The following is a 25,104-nucleotide window of genomic DNA, read 5'->3' as shown; positions in this document are numbered from 1 at the left end:
TTGATTCGTATTTGACGTTAAACGGAGTAAATCTTCGTTCGGCGGCCGTTTGAACGTGTAGTCGTTTAAAGGCCAACAGGATGCTGTTTGGACACATAAATGTCCTCTGGACTCATGTCCTGCTGAGTGCGGCTGCAGCATGTTATTAAGATCAATGACTGATTTAGTGTAATAAAAAACTGTGCCGCTATAACAAAAATTCATCAGGAATGAGAGCACATCCAATCGAGGTCTGTAAATCCTCTCCTGACGTAAGATGCTGCGTAATAATTCTGCTCGATATTGATCAGACTGCAAAAATACGGACAGTGTCTGACAGTTTGCTTCAGGTGGGAGGAGACAGGTAAACTCTATGTTTCTGATAGAAAACCTGCCAGCGAGCAGGTTATGTTCACAGTTACAATGGTGACTGACTCAGAGTCAGTTACCATGGTGACCGACTGAGTTTGACTTAACTCTTTCTGGAACAGATAACAGTTCCTCCTCTCTCAAGGTTAACACACTCAGAGTTTTCACATCACCTGCTCTCTGGGAAACTGCCCTGAAAACAAGCACGCACACACACACACACACACACACACACACACACACACAGGTGGACAGGTTCAGTGAGTGGTTGTGTACTTCCTGTGGGGGCGGAGTCATGGTCACCTGTCAGGTTGGCGGTGTTGGCAGCGCTGTAGGTGGCGATGAAGCCTGACAAGTTGTTGATGTCATCAGACAGAAACTCAACAGTTGATTGGTCACTTAGCAACCACACGGTCCCAGGAGGGGCGGAGCCTGAGAGCTCAGCTGCCAATAATATAACAGTATGTTGTTAGGTGTGTGTGTGTTACCTGTCAGGTGTGTGTGTGTGTGTGTGTGTGTGTGTGTGTGTGTATGTGTTACCTATCAGGTGTGTGTGTGTGTGTGTTACCTGTCAGGTGTGTGTGTGTGTGTGTGTGTGTGTGTGTGTTACCTGTCTGTTGTGTGTGTGTGTGTGTGTTTACCTGTCAGTTGTGTGTGTGTGTGTTTACCTGTCAGGTGTGTGTGTGTGTGTGTGTGTGTGTGTGTGTTACCTGTCAGGTGTGTGTGTGTGTGTGTGTGTGTGTGTGTGTGTGTTACCTGTCAGTTTTGTGTGTGTGTGTGTGTGTGTGTTTGTTACCTGTCAGTTGTGTGTGTGTGTGTGTGTGTGTGTGTGTGTTACCTGTCAGGTGTGTGTGTGTGTGTGTGTGTGTGTGTGTGTGTGTGTGTGTGTGTGTGTGTGTGTGTGTGTGTTTACCTGTCAGGTGTGTGCGTGTGTGTGTTACCTGTCAGGTGTGTGCTGTCTCCGACTCCCTCGTAGAGTCTCAGAGTGTCAGTGTGTTCTTCTGTGTCAAACTGCAGGAAGTTGACCTGGACAGAGAGTCCTCTGTCCACCCTGAGGACACACAGACAGACGCTCTGGGTCTCAGGATTTTAAATCTGATTCTGATTCAAACAAATCTTTATCAATTCTGAAACAAAAAAACAAACAGTGACGTGTTGTTTATTAGAGGTTCAGCTGTTTGCTGCTGACGTTCACACACTTGTCTAAGTGACCAATCAACTGTTGAGTTTCTGTCTGATGACATCAACAACTTGTCAGGCTTCATCGCCACCTACAGCGCTGCCAACACCGCCAACCTGACAGGTGACCATGACTCCGCCCCCACAGGAAGTACACAACCACTCACTGAACCTGTCCACCTGTGTGTGTGTGTGTGTGTGTGTGTGTGTGTGTGTGTGTGTGCGTGCTTGTTTTCAGGGCAGTTTCCCAGAGAGCAGGTGATGTGAAAACTCTGAGTGTGTTAACCTTGAGAGAGGAGGAACTGTTATCTGTTCCAGAAAGAGTTAAGTCAAACTCAGTCGGTCACCATGGTAACTGACTCTGAGTCAGTCACCATTGTAACTGTGAACATAACCTGCTCGCTGGCAGGTTTTCTATCAGAAACATAGAGTTTACCTGTCTCCTCCCACCTGAAGCAAACTGTCAGACACTGTCCGTATTTTTGCAGTCTGATCAATATCGAGCAGAATTATTACGCAGCATCTTACGTCAGGAGAGGATTTACAGACCTCGATTGGATGTGCTCTCATTCCTGATGAATTTTTGTTATAGCGGCACAGTTTTTTATTACACTAAATCAGTCATTGATCTTAATAACATGCTGCAGCCGCACTCAGCAGGACATGAGTCCAGAGGACATTTATGTGTCCAAACAGCATCCTGTTGGCCTTTAAACGACTACACGTTCAAACGGCCGCCGAACGAAGATTTACTCCGTTTAACGTCAAATACGAATCAAACCAAAGTGAGGTCGGCCTACGATCATGGCGGAGTGAAATCCGTCGACCTTTCTGAACGATGTTTTTATAGATTTCATTTTCAGCTGCTTCAGAGAGCGTTTTCCCCCTGAGGACCTGAAACCCAGATGAAGACCAGCATTTATTCTCTCCCTCACTGCTTCATGGCTTTTTATGGAGGTCGTGCACGCGCCGAACTCAGAGTGAACACGCTCACAGCTGATTGGACGGATTCAGATCAGCTGATCTGGACCCCAAAACTCAGAGTTTCTCGTCTCAGAGTTCAGAGTCACTCAGAGTCTGATCAGCCTCCTCTCTGAAAACCCTCTAGGTGAGCAGAAGCTGTCCTGTACCTTTGAGCAGGGTATGTGCTTCTGGCAACAGCAGCAGGACAATGACGGCAACTGGATTCGAACACGCGGCTCCACGTTTCCTCCACTGAGTGGCCCGAGCGTCGACCACACGCTGGGGAATGCCTCCGGTCAGTTCAATAAACAACAACAAACAAACAAACAACACAGGATGATAAGAAGACCGAGAGGAATATTGTTGTTTGTTGTTATTAGTTGCAGTAGTTAGTGATATTAGTGATGTTAGTGATGTTTGTTTGTTTGTTTGTTTTTCAGGTTTTCTACATGGTCACTCCTCTGAGTCCCGGCCAATGGCTGAAGAGCTTCAGGATCCACAGTCTCCCTCTGACTCCGCCGACACAGCCCTGTGTCTCAGCTTCTGGTATACTTCAACAACAACAACAACAACAACAACAACAACAGCAACAACAACAAATACAAACAACAACTACAACAACATCAACAAATACACCAACAAAAACAACAACTACAACAACATCAACAAATACACCAACAAATACAACAACAAAAACAACAACTACAACAACATCAACAACCACAAATAAAAATACACACAGGTCAGCTGACAGAGTTAAAATCAGATTTTCAGCGTATGAAAACATTTCTGTTCAGAGTTTCAGTCTCAGACCTTCAGGACGAACGCAGACGAGTTTGAGATCAGATTTGAAAACGTAAACACAGTTGAATGTTCTGGACGTCAGGTGGGAGGAGCTCCGCAGGCGGCAGGCGGACCGGCCTCTGAACCTGCTGGCGGTCGGTGGGCGGGGGGCAGTGAGGGTAATAAACATAAGGGACAGACATAAGGACACATGAGGACAGAACCGCGGGGAACGTGACAGATTTAAAGGTTTTGAGTTGAATGAACTGAGTTCAGCCAGAGAGAAAAGATTTAACCAACCAGGGAGCCCGACAGCGAGTCCAGGAGAGACGGGACAACCACGTCCTTCATTTCTTCACAACAAAGACGCAAACAAACAAATGAAAATGGAAACAACGAGGAAAGAAACATGTAAACAGCACATAAAACGTGTGTGTGTGTGTGTGTGTGTGTGTGTGTGTGCAGGTACCACATGTTCGGAGAGGATGTCCACCGTCTCTGCGTCCTGCTGTCTCAGCCCAACGTCACTGTGGTGTTCCAGAAAGATGGTAACTATGGGGACAGCTGGAATTACGGCCAGGTGACCCTCGACCTGACGGCAGAGACCACGGTCAGTGATGATTGATCAGTTATTGATCAGCTGATGGATAGTGATGATCAGTGTGACCTCTGACCTCTGCAGGTGGTGTTTGAAGCCCTGAAGGAGGGCGGGATGAGGAATGACATTGCCCTGGATGACATCACTGTGACCTCTGGTCCGTGTGGCCCTGCCCCCCCGGAACCTACCAACGTACCACCTCCAACAACCACGCCCCCGATACCAGGTGAGAGACAGACCACACCCCTTTAACAGGTGAGCCACAGACCACGTCACTTTTACACATAAGACACATGCCACGCCCCCTTGACAGGTGACCCCCGCAGACCACGCCCCCTTTGACAGGTGAGACACAGACCACCAGGGGCGTCCTAGTGGGGGGAAAAGTGGGACTGACTACCCAGGGCCCCAGTGGGGAGGGGAGCCCTTAATGTGCCTGAAATAAAAATTAATTTTTTATTTTCATTTTTTTTCTCTTTAAGCAACAACTGCAACAAGTTAAAACTAACTAAAACTGTCTGAATAAATAAGCAAACATTCAGAATTCCTTTCTGGCAAAAATGTGGAGTCTCTCTCAGAGGCCCCTCTCACCCCTACTTAATGCTCAAAATGGTCCAGTCCGCCCTGCACCGGTCGACTGAGTTGATTTGTCAGCAGTCGGACAGGTGCGAGAGCGAGTGACGTCCGGGTATCAGGTAGTAGCAGGCTGAGGTAAAACAACGTTTAATGACTTTCTTTCAAAAGAAATTTGGGCACAACGTACACAGTTTAAAATGGTTTACTCTCAAACCAGCACTGTAGATTCCAGGCGCTCAGGAGTCGAGCTTGGATTATATTTGTGTTTTAGATAAAAGTTTATTATTTCCATAAATGACTCAATCTCATATGACATTATATTTGTACATTTTACTTTGTGGTAAAGTCAGTCAACTTTGGAGCAATGTTAATTTCCCAGTGAAATATAATATAGATATCAACAGATTCATCACAGTCTCTAGATTCATATAACTGACCAGCTTTAAAACGTAGTAGCGTGCTAACACCCGACAAACACGGTGTATTTCATTTCAGGTAAGACTGTTTCCATTAGTGTTAGAGAAGTAAACTGAGAACTGAGGGGAATAATTACAATTATTAGGGTCACGGCATCAAGTGTGGCTGAATCTGACTGAAAGTAAACTGTAGTTTTTGGAGGTTTTTCACGTTGAGGGGTCAGATTAACAAAATAAACCCTTGTTATTCAACGAGTCTCTTGGCTTCAAATAATCGTGTTTAAAGAGGTCTGAAAGGCAATATTCTGCATGCTAGGCCGGTAAAAAGCATCCTGAATGAAACACTTGCAGTTACAGTTTAGAAATTGTAAAACTAATATTGATATGCAGCTTAGATTGGAGACAGTTAACCAAGATAGCTTTGAGCATATATTTTTTGTTTAATCCAAATAAACCAGTATCATAGCAACAACAATGTCACGTTACGTCACAGTGTTGGCTAGCATAACATAACATTATGAACCGCATGATCTTCAGTTTCAGAAACTGAAAGTGCAGCAGCGGCCGGCCTCTCAGCATCCGCTCATGTTTCTGAGGATGTAGCTGAGCTCGAATCGTGGAAACGAACAGCAGTTTCTGAGCAGTCGTCTGTAGTTTCAGAGATCTTTAGATCTTAGAAACAGGAAACAACAACGATCCTGTTTATACTGCATGTTAGGCTGAAGGCAGCACAAGACTCTGATGGTCGTCCTGTTTGCTTTCTTGCTTGTAGGTTCAGTCCTGGCAGGTATAGAGGAGCAGCAGGTGTTCAGCAGGTGTTAGAGGATGAAGGAGGTGAGGAGTATGAGGGCATGAGTGAGAATGATGACAGGAGACAGGACAGGAGAAGCTGAAGAAAGTGAGGGCAGTTCATCGAGTACTTTCCAGTGTGGTTATAACAGTTGTGCAGGGTTGGCTGTTTTCATGGGGATGAGAATTCCTGGCGACGCCCCTGCAGACCCCCGCCCCTTTCAACAGGTGAGACACAGAGCCCGCCCCTTTCAACAGGTGAGACACAGACCACACCCCTTTTAACAGGATGCTTTTTAAGAAGAAGCCTTCCAAGTTGTATTTATTTTTGATTGTTATTAATTGTTCTTTACTGTTATTGCTTTTTATGTATTTTGTTGTTGTTGTTTATTGTTGGTGATTTGTTGTTGTTTGTGATTGTTGTGTTCTTAAGCTGTGATTCAGACTCAGACACTATTGGTTCACCTGTGGCCTGACTCTGCCCTATCTGTGCTCTGATTGGTCCAGCTGACTGCGGAGGACCCTTTGACCTCTGGGAGCCAAACTCCACCTTCAGTTCACCAAATTACCCACAATCCTATGGGAACAAGGCTCAGTGTGAGTACAGGCCAGGAGTCAGAGTGTCCTCCCAGTAAAGACCAGTACAGAGAAACACTGCACCACCAAAACCATTCAGTTCTTTTTTTTCTCTTTTTTCCAGCTTTATTTAACAAAAAAAATGTACAAAATAAGTCAGACAAACAAAAAACACAAACATACAAGAGAGCACACAGACGATAATAAATAATAATAAATACACATAACATCAATACAAAAACCAATAAAAATATTTTAAAATATTATTTTTAAAAAAGGAGACAGACAGTATCGGAAATAATCGTATTTACATTAGATAACCAGAGATAAGCTGGGATGACATCATCTCCACTGACTACAACAAATGTACTACAAATCCCAGAGTTCCTTTCAGCTATTGCCTGTCGTCTTCTCTCACCGAAGTACTTTTACTTGTTTTTACTAGTTTTGTTAAAAACTGTTTAATCACAGAAAAAACATTTTCTCCGTAAAACTGATCTGCAGTTGACTTCTTTAATGATTAAAGTGTCAGACTTTATTTATTTATGAAACATGAGCTCATCGGCCACTTTCTTCTTTCTGGAGCTTTCACTACCACACCAGTCTCACAGTCTTCCTCGGCCGACTGACAGTTTCATCAAAGTGACTTTTCTGTTTATGTTTTGATTCTACAGAAACATAAACATCAGCTGATATCTGACACAAACATGTCAACAACAGCAGGTTTATAGTACAAATACACATGTAAACAACATAAAAATAAATCATAAACAAGTAAACAGAAATAAACAAAAGCATGTAAACAAACAGTGGACTGAAGATGAGGTAAACAAACACCTGAGGATGTTTACCTGGCTTCACACCCATGATCCTCTGCTGCTGCAGGTCTCTGGGACGCTCCACGCCGCCGACGGGCAGAACATCCAGCTCCACTTCTTGGACTTCGATTGTCGAAGCGAAACCCATGACGTCATAGAGGTGCGGGACGGAGTAGGGCCGAAACTCCACCTCACTGGGTGAGCGTTTTTACCCAGAATCCTCTCAGGTTCCGCCCCTCCAGGCGTGTGTGTGATTCAGGTGACGTCGCTCTGCATGTTTGAATGTGTGTCTGAATGTTTTCGTTCTTCAAGCCATCCTGACGGGCAGCGATGGCCCGCGCCCATTTGACCTGTTCTCAACGACCAATCAAATGACAGTGTGGATGTTCACAGAAACAATCGGGTTCACGGTGGTTACGCGGATTCAGAGCCAACTTCAGCTCCGGGGTCAACCTGGGCTCGCCAGGTGAGTTTGTCAGCCTAGCAAGGGATCATTGATAAGAGTTACTGATTATTGATTGTTTGTTTGTGAACAGCTGCGTGCGCGGGCGGGTCAGTTCCAGTGTCACACAGGAAGCTGTATCCACAGCAACACTCAGTGTGATGGCAAGGTCGACTGTCCTGACGCCTCCGACGAAGCTGACTGTGGTGAGTCCATCAGGAGGTGAGGTCACCATCAATACCTCACCTGTGACCATGACAGGTGTGTTCACAGGTGTGTGTGTTGTGTGTGTGTGTGTGTGTGTTTCAGTTGTGCTGGGCAGAACAGTTTCCAGTCCGTCTCCAGTTTCAACTGGTTTCCTCTCTGTCTCACCGTGTCTGTTGTGCCGACACCTGGAACCCCTCACCTGTCTGACTTCACCTGCCAGTACTGGTGATACAGGTAAAAAAAAACTCTTCATCCCCACAGGTACCTGGTCCTGGACACAGGTAAACTCTCACCTGGTTGGTTACCTGAGATACAGGTAACTCCCTCCTGGGTGGGGTTTGGTACTTGAGATACAGGTAAACTCTCTCACGGTGGTACCCTGGCGATACAAGTAACGCTCTCCTGGGTGGTACTTGAGATACAAGTAACTCTCTCCCTGGTGGTACTTGAGATACAAAAGGTAACTCTCTCCTGGTGGTACTTGAGATACAGGTAAACTCTCTCCTGGTGCTACCTGAGATACAAGTAAATCTCTCCTGGTGGTACTTGAGATACAGGTAAAACTCTCTCCTGGTGGTACCTGAGATACAGGTAACGCTCTCCTGGTGGTACTTGAGATACAGGTAACTCTTCTGGTGGTACCTGATGATACAGGTAACTCTCTCCACCCCCCTGGTGGGTACTTGATGATACAGGTAAACTCTCTCCCTGGTGGTACCTGAGATACAGGTAACTCTCTCCTGGTGCTACCTGAGATACAGGTAACTTTTCTCCTGGTGGTAACTTGAGATACAGGTAACTCTCTCCTGGTGGTACCTGAGATACAGGTAACGCTCTCCTGGTGGTACTTGAGATACAAGTAACTCTCTCCTGGTGGTACCTGAGATACAAGTAACTCTCTCCTGGTGGTACTTGAGATACAGGTAACTCTCTCCTGGTGGTACCTGAAAACAGGTAACTCAGCTCTGGTTTCTGTTCCTGCAGGTCGGGGGAGGCCACGCTGCTGCCGGCTCGGCCCCAAGACTCACCGTTTACAGTCATCACCGTCACCAGTAACAAAACATTGGAAGCCAGTGTCAGGTACTCAAGACCAGAGCCTGAACTAGAACTGAATCTAGAACCTGAATCTGAACACTGGGACCAGAACAACTACTGGAAATATAACTAGATCTAGAACCATAACTAGAACTGAATCTGGCAGCAAACCTAAAACCAGATCTAGAACTAAAACTAGAACAGAACCAGAACCAGAATTAGATGGAATTGGAGCTGAAGTAGAACCAGCACCATATAAAAAACATCAATTTAGACCAGGACCTGAACCAGAACCTGAACCAGAACCAGAGTCCAGTTCTAAAGACTGATGTTGTTTTTACAGCGAAACCTGCAGCAGCGATAGAGTGATCTCCCTCAGCTGTGACAACCAACGTGAGTACACACACAACTACAAACAGCTACACACAGCTACAAATACACACAACTACAAACAGCTACAAACAGCTACAAATACACACAACTACAAACAGCTACACACAGCTACAAATACACACAACAACAAACAGCTACACACAAATACACACAACAACAAACAGCTACACACAGCTACAAATACACACAACAACAAACAGCTACACATAGTTCATATGTCTGTGTAGTGTTAAATTGGCCTAATGTGCGTGACTCGCTGTGACTCCGTGTGACTCTGTGTGACTCTGTGTGACTCTGTGTGACTCCATGGGACTCTGTGTGACTTGCTGTGACTCCGTGGGACTCGCTGTGACTCGCTGTGACTCTGTGTGACTCGCTGTGACTCGCTGTGACTCTGTGGGACTCTGTGTGACTCTGTGTGACTCGCTGTGACTCTGTGTGACTCGCTGTGACTCTGTGTGACTCACTGTGACTCGCTGTGACTCTGTGGGACTCGCTGTGACTCTGTGTGACTCACTGTGACTCGCTGTGACTCCGTGAGACTCGCTGTGACTCCATGGGACTCGCTGTGACTCTGTGTGACTCGCTGTGACTCTGTGTGACTCTGTGTGACTCGCTGTGACTCTGTGTGACTCTGTGTGACTCGCTGTGACTCTGTGTGACTCGCTGTGACTCTGTGTGATTCGCTGTGACTCGCTGTGACTCTGTGGGACTCTGTGTGACTCTGTGTGACTCACTGTGACTCGCTGTGACTCCGTGTGACTCGCTGTGACTCCGTGGGACTCGCTGTGACTCCGTGTGACTCTGTGTGACTCGCTGTGACTCTGTGTGACTCTGTGTGACTCGCTGTGACTCGCTGTGACTCTGTGTGACTCTGTGTGACTCGCTGTGACTCTGTGGGACTCTGTGTGACTTGCTGTGACTCTGTGTGACTCGCTATGACTCGCTGTGACTCTGTGTGACTCTGTGGGACTCTGTGTGACTTGCTGTGACTCTGTGTGACTCGCTGTGACTCCGTGGGACTCGCTGTGACTCACTGTGGATCGCTGTGACTCTGTGGGACTCGCTGTGACTCGCTGTGACTCGCTGTGACTCCGTGTGACTCGCTGTGACTCGCTGTGACTCTGTGTGACTCGCTGTGACTCTGTGTGACTCGCTGTGACTCCGTGGGACTCGCTGTGACTCGCTGTGACTCGCTATGACTCGCTGTGACTCTGTGTGACTCTGTGTGACTCGCTGTGACTCGCTGTGACTCCATGGGACTCGCTGTGACTCTGTGTGACTCTGTGTGACTCTGTGTGACTCGCTGTGACTCGCTGTGACTCTGTGGGACTCCCTGTGACTCTGTGTGACTCACTGTGACTCGCTGTGACTCCGTGTGACTCCGTGTGACTCTGTGTGACTCGCTGTGACTCTGTGTGACTCGCTGTGACTGTGTGACTCGCTGTGACTCCGTGGGACTCGCTGTGACTCGCTGTGGATCGCTGTGACTCTGTGGGACTCGCTGTGACTCGCTGTGACTCCGTGTGACTCGCTGTGACTCGCTGTGACTCTGTGTGACTCTGTGTGACTCGCTGTGACTCTGTGTGACTCGCTGTGACTCGCTGTGACTCGCTATGACTCGCTGTGACTCTGTGTGACTCGCTGTGACTCTGTGTGTTTCAGTGTGTGGCGTCCGTCAGGTCACAGCTGAGCTGAGGGGGGCGGACCAAATAGGAGAGAGCTCACCTGCTGAAGGTAAAGCAGTGACCTCACAGTGACCTCTGCTGTTTGTGTTTCAGTCTGACTGGAGTGTGTGTGTGTGTGTGTGTGTGTGTGTGTTACCTGTCAGGTGAGGTAAGGGTGGTGGGCGGGGTTAACGCTGTGAAGGGGGCGTGGCCGTGGATGGTGTCTCTGCAGTGGAGGGGGCGTCATGTGTGTGGAGCCTCTCTGATTGGACGAAACTGGCTGCTGACGGCGGCACACTGTGTCTATGGGTCAGACAGCACTTTAAATATCTTTATTACTACTATTATCATAAGTATTATTGTTACTGTTATTACTATTATCATAAGTATTATTGTTACTGTTATTACTATTATCATAAGTATTATTGTTATTGTTATTACTATTATCATCAGTATTATTGTTATTGTTATTGTTATTACTATTATCATCAGTATTATTGTTATTGTTATTGTTATTGTTATTACTATTATCATCAGTATTCTTCTTCTTCTTCTTCTTCTTCTTCTTCTTATTATTATTATTATCGCGTGTGTGTGTCTGTGTCTCTTTGTCTCTGTTGGACAGGAAGAATGTCCACCTTCGGTGGTGGACGGCTGTTTTGGGTCTCCTCTCTCAGAGTGACATGAACTCTATGGAAGTTCAGACCCGACGAGTCGATCGCATCGTGATCCACAGACGGTACAACAGACAGACCAAAGAGGCCGATATCGCCATGATGCACCTGCAGCAGCCGGTCAACTTCACGCGTCAGTAACCCCGCCCACACGCACTCACCTGCTCTCACCTTTGTTTTAAATGTCTGACCTGCATCTGCGTGCCATGATGTCACTTACCCATAATCTAAAACATTAAAAAACAAAAATGAGTCGACATCGACTTTAAACAATCCAAAGAAGACAGAATCTTTAATATGTGATATTAATTCAACATTTATTAAATGTATTTCTGACTTTATTAAACATATTTCTGTCGGTGGTGGACATTTGCAGAGTTTGTCCAGCCGGTGTGTTTACCGGCTAAAGGATGGGACGTCACAGCAGGAACCAGATGTCTCATCGCTGGATGGGGACGAGACGCCGAGCAGGGTGAGACAGCCCGAACCTGCTGAATACACTGTATACTACCTGCCTCTCCGTCTCCTCACCTGTCTGTCTCTCTGTCTGTCTCTTTGTGTCTGTGTCTGTGTCTGTCTGTGTCTCAGGGTCCCTCCCTGACTTCCTGCAGCAGGCTGAGGTCCCTCTTGTCCTCCAGGAGACGTGTCGTCTTCAGTTACCTGAGTACTCCATCAGCTCCAGCATGCTGTGTGCAGGTTACCCCGAGGGAGGCGTCGACTCCTGTAAGGTAAAAACACCCAGACGGACAGATTAGATTAGATTAGACAGATTAGACAGGTTACATTAGATTAGACTGATGACATTAAACAGATTAGATTAGATCCCCCGTCTCTGTGAGACCAAAAACAATGAGCAGGTTTCTGTGGATCCGTCAGTCCGCCTCCAGGTGTGTTTAACGTGGTTCTCCATGTTCTGGGAAGTGCGCCACGCTCTGAAGCAAATGTACATAGTGGCCGAAAGTGGAACTACAGCGTCACGTGATGCACACTGGCTGAGACTTTTCCCCGTTTGTTAACATCGGGAAAGAGACCTCCTTAAATCACTGGATCATTTTTTTGAGACATGTTGACTTTTCAGAACGCATTTTTTTATAGCCATTATTAAAAACATTAAGTCCTAAAGACGTAAAATGCACCATTTTCCAAATAAAGATTTGGAATTCGGTGTTTCTCCGGACATAACATGAACATGCATTGGACCCGCGGGAAACTGTTAACTGTCAAAAGTTCGCTCCGCTGTGCCCTGCCTGTTGCTGGTCTCCGACTGCTCTGTTGCTCGGCAGACGTCCGGCCGTGCGCCCTCTGCTGGCCACCGATTGGCCCCTCAGTCCCAGAGCCTTAACCCTCCAGAGCGGGGAAGGGATGACGTATTTCTGTAGGGCAACCAGGAAGTTGACGTGGCACTGGCTCCCTCATCAAAAACCGTATGGGATATTCGATTATTGCCAAAAATAAGCTTTGTGATGAACACAAGTTTATGAGACTTACACGTTTAGTTTCTGGCGATTTCATTTCACTTCAAAACACACAGACATGGAGTTCATCTGTGAAGATTACCGTGCTGAACGAACCGTGAAAGTCTCATAAACTCGTGATCATCACAGAGATCATTTTTGGTAGGTTTTTGACAAGGGGACCAGCACGATGCTAACTTCCTGGTTGGCTTACAAAAATACATCATCCCTTCACCGCTCTATTGACAGCCTTTTCAAAATGATCAATAAAGATAGAAGAAGAAGAAAAGAAGCTGCAGTATTTTACTGGCCCGCCTGTGTGGACTCACCTGAACTCACCTGGACTCACCTGAACTCACCTGAACTCACCTGTTGACACCTTGTTGTTGTTTTTCAGGGCGACTCTGGAGGTCCACTGATGTGTCTGGACGATGGACACTGGACTTTGATTGGTCGGTCGTACATACAAACACACACACACACACACACACACACACACACACACACACAAAAAGACATGTTGCCATGGTAACGTGGCAGTCCCCGTGTGGTGTAAATGCTGTGTTCTGATTGGTTCTCTGACAGGTGTGACATCGTTCGGTTATGGCTGTGGACGACCTCAACGACCAGGAGTCTACGCCAAAGTCTCCTCCTTCACCTCCTGGATCGCCCACACCAGACGCTCCTCCTACGGACACCTCCTAATGCCTCCTCCTAATGACACCTCCTAACACCTCCTCCTGATACCTCCTCCTACTGACAACTTCTCCTACGGAGAACTCCTAACACCTCCTCCTCCTGCCTCCGCCTACTAACACCTCTTCCTACTGACACCTCCTAACACTTCTTCCTCCTCCTGCTCCGACTGACACCTCCCCAAATTGACACCTCCAGCTACTGACACCTCCTAATACCTCCTCCTACTGACTCCTCAGACTGATTGATAAATGAAGATTTGGTTGATAGTCAAAGTCTTTGATAAATGTCTTCATTTACTCTTTGAGACGGCAGCAAACTGACCTGATTTTTTTAAAAACAAGAAAAAAAGACAATAAGCCACCAAAGAAATTACCCCAAATTATCAAAACAATTGTGAAAACTGCAAGAAAAATATGTGAAAAATTGAAAACAAAAGAAAGCGAAAGAAGGATAAAATAAAGAAAGTTAAAAAAAAAAATCCCAAACAAAGAAGGCAAACAAGACAATAATGTGTTCAAAAAATTATAATAACTTTGGAGCATAATTGTAAACATGTAATTCTGAAAATTATAAATATACTTTTCTGTTGCTTTTAAAAAAAATTTTTTTAAATCTACAAATGTCTCGCAGTTTGTGGAACATATCTCACCAAAATGCTCAAAATTATTTTTTTTCCCATATTTTTGAGAGAAACTGCAGCGATGTGCTCAGCGGTTTAAGGGTTAAATATTTTGAGAGCTGCAGGAGAAAAGTGACATCACTGCGAGTTTCAAAGTGTTGAATCAGCAGATAATCTTCACATTTCGTGTCTTTGTTGTAACGTTGTTGAGTTATAAAAAGAGTTTTGGGGAAGATGACATTTTTTGTGAATTATCTGAATAAATATGAATATGTAATATAAATATTAATATGTTGTGTTTTTTTACCATCTTTACAGAACAACAGAATGTCTTGTTTGTTATTTTACACATTTTTATAAATATGAATAAATGAAAAGACTTGAATCGTTTTTCTTTCAGTATTCTGAAATCATTCAAAATTAAAAATATTTTTCAAGCAGTAATAAAGTTTCTTCATCCTGCTTTTTATTTTCTCCATTATTTTGTAAATATTTGTAGTTTGTAATCTTACAAATTAAATGAGGATTTATTTTTGCAAACCACGTTGTGTGTGACGTCATGTGTTTACATATTGTGTTGTTTAAATTTATTAAATTCAGAAACTTTATTTCACTGTTTTTATTATGACGTCACGTCAGAGTAGATCCAGCAGGGGGCGGAAATGAGCCGCGAGACACTCAAACCGACTCAAACTCACCGGAAGAAGAGGAAGAGGCGTGATCGTCCCGGAAGTGACATCACTGAGAGTCCCCGGCAGGCTAACCGGTGTTAGCATCAGGTAGGACACAAATCAGTTGTTTTTAACGTTTTTATTTTTATTTAATGCGTCTGTAAAGCGTCACATTGATTACGTCACACTGATGTGTGACGCAGCAGACGGCTTATAACATGATGACGTCATGACAACAGTGCGTAGTAGTTAGCTGTTAGCAGTTAGCTCAGTGACGGTCTCAAAATATCTCCTGTCAGAAGTCCGTTTGAAAATCAGCTGATTTAAGGAAGAGACGGTGTGTGTGTGTGTGTGTGTGTGTGTGTGTGTGTGTTTCAGTTTGGAGAAGTAGACAAGGACACACTGAAGACAGACTGTGTCCTGCTGTGGACTGACAGGGACAGACTGTAAAGACTTGCAGGTCTTTGGTTGAACAGCTTCAGTTCTCCTCAGAACCAAATCTATTCATGAAACCACAGATTTTAGCTCCCTGCCTCCATCGGTCTTTGTGTCTGTGCTGCTAAACCTGGACTCACTTGGACTCACCTAGACTCACTTGGACTCACTTGGACTCACCTGGACTCACGCTGACCGCAGCATGCTGACGTTGGGTCTGTAGAGCACAGTTACAGTCTCCTCAGGTGGATGTATTTTTTTTATAGTTTCAGGACGACGGGAAGGTAAAAAAAGTCCTCTCACTGCGTTTACAGGTAGACGTGTGGACGTTTTTGGATCGTCTCATCTGCAGTCGTCTTTTGTCCTCTCAGCTGTCAGGTGGGTGGTTTGTTTTTTTTTTTGTCCTCTGGACTGATCGAAGCAGCAGCTTTAAAATCACTGCTTTTCTGAATGGAGTTTGGCTCTGAGGAGACAGATACAACAGCTTCACTGTCTGTCAGAAAGAAATGTCTGACAGGAAGCTACAGAGCTGGAGACACTGTCCCCGTCCACAGCAGGACACCTCTGTCCAGCTGAATGTCCCTGTCCAATACAGACCATAATATGCCCTGTCTTGGGTTCATGGTATCCAGGAGTCAGGTTAAAGGGGAGCTCAGGAACAGTTTACATCTCCTCCTGTCTGAACAGAGTTTGTTTTTGTTGCAGAGCTTCAACATGAGCAGCCGAGGAGCTGGAAGACCCAGAGAGCAGGAGGAGGAGGAGCAGGAGGACTTCTACGACTGCCAGGAGAATCTGGAGCCTCCGGGACCAAGGGCCGAGGAGGAGGAGAGCAGACTAGAAACTGACAGATTGACTGACAGAAGAGATGTCACAGAGAGACAGGGAGCAGGGAGACAGGAGGAGACACAGAACAACAGACTGCAGGAGGAGGCGCAGAGTGACAGAATGCAGGAGCAGGTGCAGAGTGACAGACTGCAGGAGGAGGTGCAGGACGACAGACTGCAGGAGGAGGTGCAGGACGACAGACTGGAGGAGGAGGTGCAGAGTGACAGACTGGAGGAGGAGGTGCAGGACGACAGACTGGAGGAGGATTTGGAGATGAAGGAGGAGAGGAGTCAGGAAGTGGAGTTTGACGAGGAGTACCTGAGGGAGGTGGAGAAGGAGCTGACAGAGGAGGAGAAGGAGGTGACTCCTGCAGACCTCAGAAGGAGGGATGCACGATAATATCTGCAGATTTTGGCTTTCAGATAAAATATCAGAATCAGCCAACATGCTGATTTCTGCCGATATCACAGAGCGATATGTATTTAATCATGAGTGAAGATGAAAACATGAACTCTGAGTCCGAGTATTATATTTCTTCTGCAGAATGAATCAATCAGTCACTCACTCAATCAATCAATCGATCATTCAATATTGCAGACAGTGTAAGTGTTCAGTTTCATGATGATCAGCTGATCTGATATCAGAAAACCATATCGTGCATCCCTGCTCAAAATCTGTTTGTGTTTGGTTTGGTCAGAAAATGTTCTCTCTTTGAAGTGATCAGACACTGAAAACAATCATTTCAATACCCTGTCCCGAAATATTCTGGGATCAGAGGCCCCGCACCACAAAGTTTAGGGAATGGAGAGGAGCCAGCCCCACAGAGCCAACCCCACAGAGCCAGCCCCACAGAGCCAGCCCCACAGAGCCAGCCCCACAGAGCCAGCCCCACAGAGCCAGTTTCACAGAGCCAGCCCCACAGAGCCAACCCTACAGAGCCAGCAGCCCCACAGAGCCAGCCCCACAGAGCCAGCCCCACAGAGCCAGCCCCACAGAGAGCCCCACCCAGCCCCACAGAGCCAGCCCCACAGAGCCAGCCCCACAGAGCCAGCCCCACAGAGCCAGCCCCACAGAGCCAACCCCACAGAGCCAGCCCCACAGAGCCAACCCCACAGAGCCAGCCCCACAGAGCCAGCTCCACAGAGCCAGCAGAGCCCAGAGCCAGCTCCACAGAGCCAGCCCCACAGAGCCAACCCCACAGAGCCAGCCCCACAGAGCCAGTTTCACAGAGCCAGCCCCACAGAGCCAACCCTACAGAGCCAGCCCCACAGAGCCAGCCCCACAGAGCCAGTTTCACAGAGCCAGCCCCACAGAGCCAACCCTACAGAGCCAGCCCCACAGAGCCAGTTTCACAGAGCCAGCCCCACAGAGCCAACCCTACAGAGCCAGCCCCACAGAGCCAGTTTCACAGAGCCAGCCCCACAGAGCCAGTTTCACAGAGCCAGCCCCACAGAGCCAACCCCACAGAGCCAGCCCCACAGAGCCAGCCCCACAGAGCCAGCCCCACAGAGCCAGTTTCACAGAGCCAGCCCCACAGAGCCAACCCTACAGAGCCAGCCCCACAGAGCCAGTTTCACAGAGCCAGCCCCACAGAGCCAGCTCCACAGAGCCAGTTTCACAGAGCCAGCTCCACAGAGCCAGTTTCACAGAGCCAGCCCCACAGAGCCAGCCCCCTACAGAGCCAGTTTCACAGAGATATTTAAAAATTCTGCTCTGTTTCAGAGTCGACGGCAGGAAAGTTTAACACTGAAGGAAAAAGGAAACAGCCAGTTTAAAGCTGGAGGTGAGTGACATCACCAGCACATTGTCCACTATATAAACCAGTATGACAATTATAAACCAGTATAAACCAGTATGACCTGTATAAACCAGTATAAACCCCAACACGTGTTCTTGTAGACTGGTTGGAGGCGGAGCGGAGCTACACGGAGGCGTTGGTTTTATGTCCTGTTTGTTACAGCCGAGAGAGAGCGGTGCTGTTCTCCAACAGAGCTGCTGCACGGCTGCACCAGGTAACAACAGCACGCCAACAACATGATAACTGATAGGCTGCCAACACTGTGGCTAACAACATGCTAACGGTCTCTTCCTGTCAGGACCGGAAGGATCAGGCGATCTTCGACTGCTCCACAGGTGAGTGATGACATTATTCTGCACCTTTAAGACAGCTGGGGGTGATCTGTTTGCTGATTGGTTGCCTTTGGTTGCCATAGCGATAAAGCTGAATCCAGACTATGTGCGGGCGCTGCTGAGGAGGGCGGAGCTTTACGAACAGACGGAGAAGCTGGACGAGGCTCTGGAGGACTACAAGAGGGTTCTGGACCTGGACCCGGCCCAGCCCAGTGCCAGACAGGCCTGCATGGTGAGTCCACCGAGCCCGTCAGCAGCATGGATGTATATGAGGAAGGACACAGCCGTGGGGGCGGGGCCTCGTTCATTCCTCACTGCTCAGTGGCGCATGAGGCAGAAAAAGCTCTTTTTCCAGGTTTAGAAAAGTGTAAAATACCCGGATCTACGGCCCGTAGAGCAGCGTAGTAGAGATTAGCGGCAGCCGAATGCTGCCGAGTGTGGCAGGCAACTCCCGCCGGCGGAGCAACTGACTTCCTGATTAGCGCCGCGGCTAGCTTGAATGGCGGTCTAAAAAATGTAATCATGCGGCAAATGTTATCAAACTCTTCACCAGATGAGCTGATCACCAGGATGAGGGGAAAAAAACAGAGCCCGACATGTTCCCCTCTCGACTAAAGGCAGGATCACAACACCAGCACAGCCATCGCTACAATCAGGCACAGCCAAGATCTGTGAAAACTAGGAAACTATAGCCTCATTTATATATAAATCATTACTAATATTATACTGACTCTATAGTCTTATTATTTACTAAATTAATCATTACTAATATTATACTGACTCTATAGTCTTATTATTTACTAAATTAATCATTACTAATATTATACTGACTCTATAGTCTTATTATTTACTAAATTAATCATTACTAATATTACACTGACTCTATAGTCTTATTATTTACTAAATTAATCATTACTAATATTATACTGACTCTATAGTCTTATTATTTACTAAATTAATCATTACTAATATTATACTGACTTTACGTATACATACTAATTATGATATTTCTAATATTATATACTGACTATATGTAGACAAAATACTTGTAAAACTACTTATTACTAATATTATACTACATAATACTTGTAACACGATTGATTACCAATATTATACTGCATATACGTAGACATAATACTATTTATATTACACTTTACTAATGTCATACTGAATATATACACTGACTTATTACTTATTTCTAATATTATACTGACTATACACAGACTTATTTATTACTAATATACTGACTATACGTAGACATAATACTTATATTATTCTTACTGTACATCGACTGTACACAGACTGTAAATCTACAAATGAATTTTTATTACACTTCTTCAGTGTGATAAACTTTGTTACATTTCTTATACGATTTGAATTATAAAAATATTTAATAAGATGTATCCGTCTCTCTGAATCTGTCTGTCTCTCTGAATCTGTCTGTCTCTCTGAATCTGTCTGTCTCTCTGCACCGTCCGTCTCTCTGAATCTGTCTGTCTCTCTGAATTTGTCTGTCTCTCAGAGGCTGCCTCAGCAGATTCAGGAGAGAAATGAGAAGCTTAAGGAGGAGATGCTAAGTATGTACTGCACCTGAACACACCACGTTAATTACGTACTGCACCTGAACACACCACGTTAATTACGTACTGCACCTGAACACAACATGTTAATTACGTACTGCACCTGAACACACCACGTTAATTACGTACTGCACTGAACACAACATGTTAATACGTACTGCACCTGAACACACCACGTTAATTACGTACTGCACCTGAACACACCACGTTAATTACGTACTGCACCTGAACACAACATGTTAATTACGTACTGCACCTGAACACACCACGTTAATTACGTACTGCACCTGAACACATGTTAATTATGTACTGCACCTGAACACATGTTAATTATGTACTGCACCTGAACATGCTACATTAACGACGTACTGCACCTGAATATGCCCCGTTAAAGAGGCACTAGTCATGTTGTTGATTTATTCATGACCTGTGATGACCTGTATTGACCTGTGATGACCTGTGATGACCTGTGTTGACCTGTGATGACCTGTATTGACCTGTGATGACCTGTGTTGACCTGTGATGACCTGTGATAATCTATGACCTGTCTGCTGCAGGTAAACTAAAGGACTTGGGGAACTTGGTCCTGAGGCCGTTCGGACTGTCGACCAACAACTTCCAGGTGAACCAGGACGCCAACACGGGCTCTTACTCCATCAACTTCGTCCAGAACCCAAACAACAATAGATGACATCATCACAAACTGAGCTGATGACGTCACAGCCGTGTGTCATGTGACTGTGTGTGTTCAGAGGAAAATAAAAGCTGATTGATTTGTTTCCCGTTTGTGTCTTCTCTCTTTAAACTCAGAGGACCAATCAGATCACAGGAAACAGAGCGACATCACTCCTACAGGATCCTGACAGGGTCAAATTTAAAATAAACAGATATTTGTTTTGGGTTTAACTGAAGTTTGTTTTATTCTGTACAGCTGCGACACGAAACTCTGTGGCATTAATAATGTAGCATTAATAATAATGTAACAATAATAACAAAGTATTAAAAATGATGTAACAATAATAACATCACAATAATAATGTAGCATTAATAAATATGTAACATTTATAATGTAACAATAATAATAACAATGTAGCATTATTATGTAACATTCATAATATATAACAATAATTATGCTGCATTAATAATAATGCAAAATCAATAATAATGTAGCATTTATGAAATGTAGCATTGATAATAATGCAACAATAATAATGTAACATTAATAATAATGCAGCATCAATTGTGAAACAATAATAATATAGCAATAATAATTATGTAGCAATAACAATAATAATGTAAAATTAATAACTGTAACTAATGTAACATGAATAATAGTGTAGCATCAATAATGTAACATTAATAATAATGTAGCAATAACAATAATAATGTAGAATTAATAACATTGTAACAATAATATTGTAACATTAATAATGTAGCATTAATAAAAAATGTAGGAATAATAATAGTAATGAAGCATTAACAACAATCCAACAATAATAATGTAGTATTAAGAATGCAACATCAATAATAATGTAGCATTAAAATGTAACATAAATAATAAGTTATAATTCATAATCTTCATACATGAGAAGCAGTGAAAGTAAAGAGCAGCAGAACATGGAAAAACTCAAAATTAAAGGAAGTTTAAATTGTACAAGTACTTAAAGTAAAATAGCTACATCACACTGGCATTTGTCTTTTTCAGGTCTGACTTGTAAAAACCGAAACCAGATTCAGATTCAGATTTCTTATAGTCTTTGAACACATTTGACTAATTAACAACAACAATAGATCTAAAGTGGATTTGGTTTTTTTTATGTTTTTATTTGGCACAGACAGACTTCATTCACACAGTTTCCTGTGTGTGTTCACACCTAAAGAACAAAAACATCAGTTCAGCGCTTTTAATTTGGTAAACAGCGACGGAAGACGAGCGGGCTCGCACCGCACATGCGCAGTGTGTCTGAGTGTTGTTAAAGATGGCTGCGCCCGTAGACCTGGAGCTGAAAAAGGTAAACTGTGCTTCTGTCGTGTGTCTTTATCCCGCCGCGCGACGCTCAGCTGACTCACCTGTTTTCACCTGAACTCTCTCCCTTCCTGTCAGCGAACAGTCGTCAGCTGTTGGAGCATCTGCCGGTCAGACAAACGGACCTAACCGTTAGCACGAGGAGCTAACGCACACGACACATTGTGTCTGTTCAGAGCTCTGAGGTGATATTTACCTGTAAACCCGCTGACGTCATCTTTAATAATCCACCTGTTTTACCGAAAAACAAGTTCAAACACCGCCACCTAAAAATCAGCACGAAGACGCTTTTTTAATATCAAAGTGATACCTCCTGTTTGTAGACACTCTGCGCTGCAGGTGAAGGATGTTCAGGTGTTTATATTAGAGTGATACCTCCTGTTTGTAGGCGTTCTCGGAGCTGCAGGTGAAGGATGTTCAGGTGTTTATATCAGAGTGATACCTCCTGTTTGAAGGCGTTCTCTGCGCCGCAGGTGAAGGATGTTCAGGTGTTTACATCAGAGTGATACCTCCTGTTTTTAGGCACTCTGCACCGCAGGTGAAGGATGTTCAGGTGTTTATATCAGAGTGATACCTCCTGTTTGAAGGCGTTCTCTGCGCCGCAGGTGAAGGATGTTCAGGTGTTTACATCAGAGTGATACCTCCTGTTTGTAGGCGTTCTCGGAGCTGCAGGTGAAGATGATCGACACGCAGCAGAAGGTGAAGTTGGCCGACCTGCAGATCGATCAGCTGACTCGAGTTCAGAAACACGCCAAGCTGACTCACGCTGAGATCACCAATGTGCCCGACAACACGCGACTCTACGAGGGAGTCGGACGCATGTGAGTCTCCATGACAACCAGGATCTCTGCTCACCTGGATGGGTTGTACTGACAGGAACATGACATCACAGTGACATCACAGTGACCTCATTATTCAGTAGCTTAAAGCTAAAAGTTAAACTGTTGTGATACCTTCAAAACATGTAAACTACCGACAGGTGAGTTGGCATCACTCAGGTTTGTTATTGGTCACAGCTGATCAGTTATTGATGTTCAAGCACTAAAGACAGACAATTCTTTAACAGAGTGATGCCTCGTTGTACAGACAATCAAAGATCCTCTACACTTCAAAAACAAATGTTAACTGCTGAGGAAGATTTTGTGATAAGACTGAAAGCTCCTGAACTATGTGTGTGTGTGTGTGTGTGTGTGTCTGTGTGTCTCTGTGTGTGTGTGTGTGTGTGTGTGTGTGTGTGTCTGTGTGTCTGTGTGTGTATGTGTGTATGTGTGTGTGTGTGTGTGTGTGTGTGTGTGTGTGTGTGTGTGTCAGGTTCATCCTCCAGTCCAAGGAGGACATCAACAATCAGCTGATGGACAAACAGAAAACAGCTGACGAGAAAATTAAAGAGCTCGAGGTACAAACACACACACTTCATTTTACCTGCAGTGTGTGTGTGTGTGTGTGTGTGTGTGTGTGTGTGTGTGTGTGTGCATGTGTGTCTCTCCATGAGTGTGTCAGTGTTGTGATTGTGTTGTTGTGTATTTGCAGCAGAAGAAGGTGTATCTTGAGCGCAGCGTGAAAGAAGCTGAAGACAACATCAGAGAGATGCTGCTGTCCAGGAGAGCTCAGTGACATCATCAATAATCAATAAAACACTTCATCAATAACACACACACACTCATCATTAATACACACGTGTGTGTTCCTGTCAGTTGCTGTTTGTCAGTTGTTCATATTAAATAGTTAAGCCTTCAGCTCCTGTCTGGGTCTGACTTTTTATTGATTATTATTTATTATTGATCTCTGGGTGTGTCTTCATTGAAGCTGTAAATGGGAGCAGAGTGAGACGTCCTCTTGTCTGTATTGAACTGTTTCTGATAGAAAATCAATAACCATCTGAGGATCTCTGTCTTGCCTCGTCTGTTTTATGGATTCAGGATATTAGGTTTTTTACTGATATCTGATTCGTCGATAATAAAACAACCCGTCTGGGCGATATCAGATATCAATATATAACCTCCTGATGTCAGAGCTGATCAGCTGATCAGGTCTCTGCTGCAGTGATTGATCATCAGACTGATGGAGACATGAAACTCAACACTTTCAGTGTCTGTGATTTTCTCTGATGATGGTTCATGGTTTCATCAGCCTCACTCTGTCAATAAAATAATATTTTAAAAAGTGTGTGTGTGTGTGTGTGTGTGTGTGTGAATATACTTTTTTACTTTTTATACTAAAATATTTTGTTATTTCATTTTTATTCTGTCTGTGTGTCCTTGGATGATTTTATTTTGATGGGTCTTTGTTTCATTTATTTGTTTGTTTGTTTGTTGTGTGACTGGATTTATTTTGTCTTTATTGATGAAATCAAAGGAAAATCTGGAGCGTAAACCGGATGTGTTAAATGTGTTCAATAAAGTTAAAAAAAACTGAAAAAACTGACCCGTTTAGTCCCGCCCCCGGAAACGGAACCCAGTCAATGCGCGGGATTCAATTTAAAGCAGCGCGCGGTCTTCGGCTCGCGCTCAGTCGGTTTCCCTCCGCGCTGAAAGCAGCAACAAACAAACAGAGCTGCAGCGGATCGATTCGGTCATGGCGACTCCACCGAAGAGAACGTGCCGACTTCCCGCCAGTCCCACCGGCAGCTTCACGCGCAGAGAGAAGAAGATCTCCATCGAGGGAAACATCGGTGAGTCGCTGATCGCTAAACAGTTTAGTAACTGATCAATAATCGATCGCCTCCTTCACAATCCGCGGGTCGCGTTTCAGATGTTGAGCTGCAAACTTTCCGATTCCAGATTTTTAAAAAAAACTGCTGTGAAGTTTCGGATGTTTAACGAAAAATCTAAAGAAAACAGAAAACGGTGCTGTGACGTCACTGAGTCCGACCGAACCCTGTGGTTCGGAGGTGACGTCATCTCTGACCGAACATGGTGGCGCCAAAACAAGAGAAACGGTTTCTGATCAGTAATCAATCATCATCGTTCAGTTTACTGAAGTGTCCTAGTGATACTAAGTATTCCATTCACAACTCACAAATATTCTGACCCTTAAAGTACAAAAACCACAGTCTGAAAATACTGCAGTAAAAGTCCTGAGTATAACATGTTCCCGCAGTAAAATTACAAAGAGTAACAAGTAAAACTGTTGAATACATGTAGTACTGCAGTATTAAGTACTGTGTTTGTCTCTGAGGTGTACTGCTCTGTATATATATAT

At 44.9% G+C, this 25,104-nt stretch overlaps 2 protein-coding genes and 1 pseudogene across 4 annotated transcripts; all 3 read left to right on the top strand.

Moving 5' to 3' along the window:
• The first annotated feature begins 643 nt into the window (after positions 1 to 643).
• LOC121952251 lies at positions 644 to 13,761 on the top strand (annotated as a pseudogene).
• A 1,192-nt stretch (positions 13,762 to 14,953) lies between these two features.
• Positions 14,954 to 20,657, top strand: LOC121953067 (tetratricopeptide repeat protein 1-like). Of its 2 annotated transcripts, XM_042500005.1 has the most exons (9): positions 15,286 to 15,557; positions 15,657 to 15,720; positions 16,048 to 16,527; positions 17,890 to 17,950; positions 18,067 to 18,179; positions 18,264 to 18,300; positions 18,381 to 18,529; positions 19,820 to 19,874; positions 20,435 to 20,657. In XM_042500005.1, the coding sequence occupies exons 3-9, from the start codon at positions 16,057 to 16,059 to the stop codon at positions 20,566 to 20,568; spliced, it is 1,020 nt and encodes a 339-aa protein (XP_042355939.1). In that variant the 5' UTR covers positions 15,286 to 15,557; positions 15,657 to 15,720; positions 16,048 to 16,056; the 3' UTR covers positions 20,569 to 20,657. The 2 variants fall into 2 exon arrangements, with proteins under 2 accessions (XP_042355940.1, XP_042355939.1); XM_042500006.1 differs by lacking the exons at positions 15,286 to 15,557; positions 15,657 to 15,720 and adding an exon at positions 14,954 to 15,015.
• A 1,159-nt stretch (positions 20,658 to 21,816) lies between these two features.
• LOC121953069 (prefoldin subunit 1-like) lies at positions 21,817 to 23,639 on the top strand. Of its 2 annotated transcripts, none has more exons than XM_042500007.1 (4): positions 21,817 to 21,889; positions 22,558 to 22,724; positions 23,215 to 23,299; positions 23,434 to 23,639. In XM_042500007.1, the coding sequence occupies exons 1-4, from the start codon at positions 21,857 to 21,859 to the stop codon at positions 23,515 to 23,517; spliced, it is 369 nt and encodes a 122-aa protein (XP_042355941.1). In that variant the 5' UTR covers positions 21,817 to 21,856; the 3' UTR covers positions 23,518 to 23,639. The 2 variants fall into 2 exon arrangements, with proteins under 2 accessions (XP_042355941.1, XP_042355942.1); XM_042500008.1 differs by lacking the exon at positions 21,817 to 21,889 and adding an exon at positions 21,942 to 22,088.
• Positions 23,640 to 25,104: the final 1,465 nt, after the last annotated feature.

This window comes from Plectropomus leopardus, chromosome 13, assembly GCF_008729295.1.
Source record: "Plectropomus leopardus isolate mb chromosome 13, YSFRI_Pleo_2.0, whole genome shotgun sequence".
NCBI classification, from domain to species: domain Eukaryota; kingdom Metazoa; phylum Chordata; class Actinopteri; order Perciformes; family Serranidae; genus Plectropomus; species Plectropomus leopardus.
This window is presented reverse-complemented; position numbering and strand designations above follow the sequence as displayed.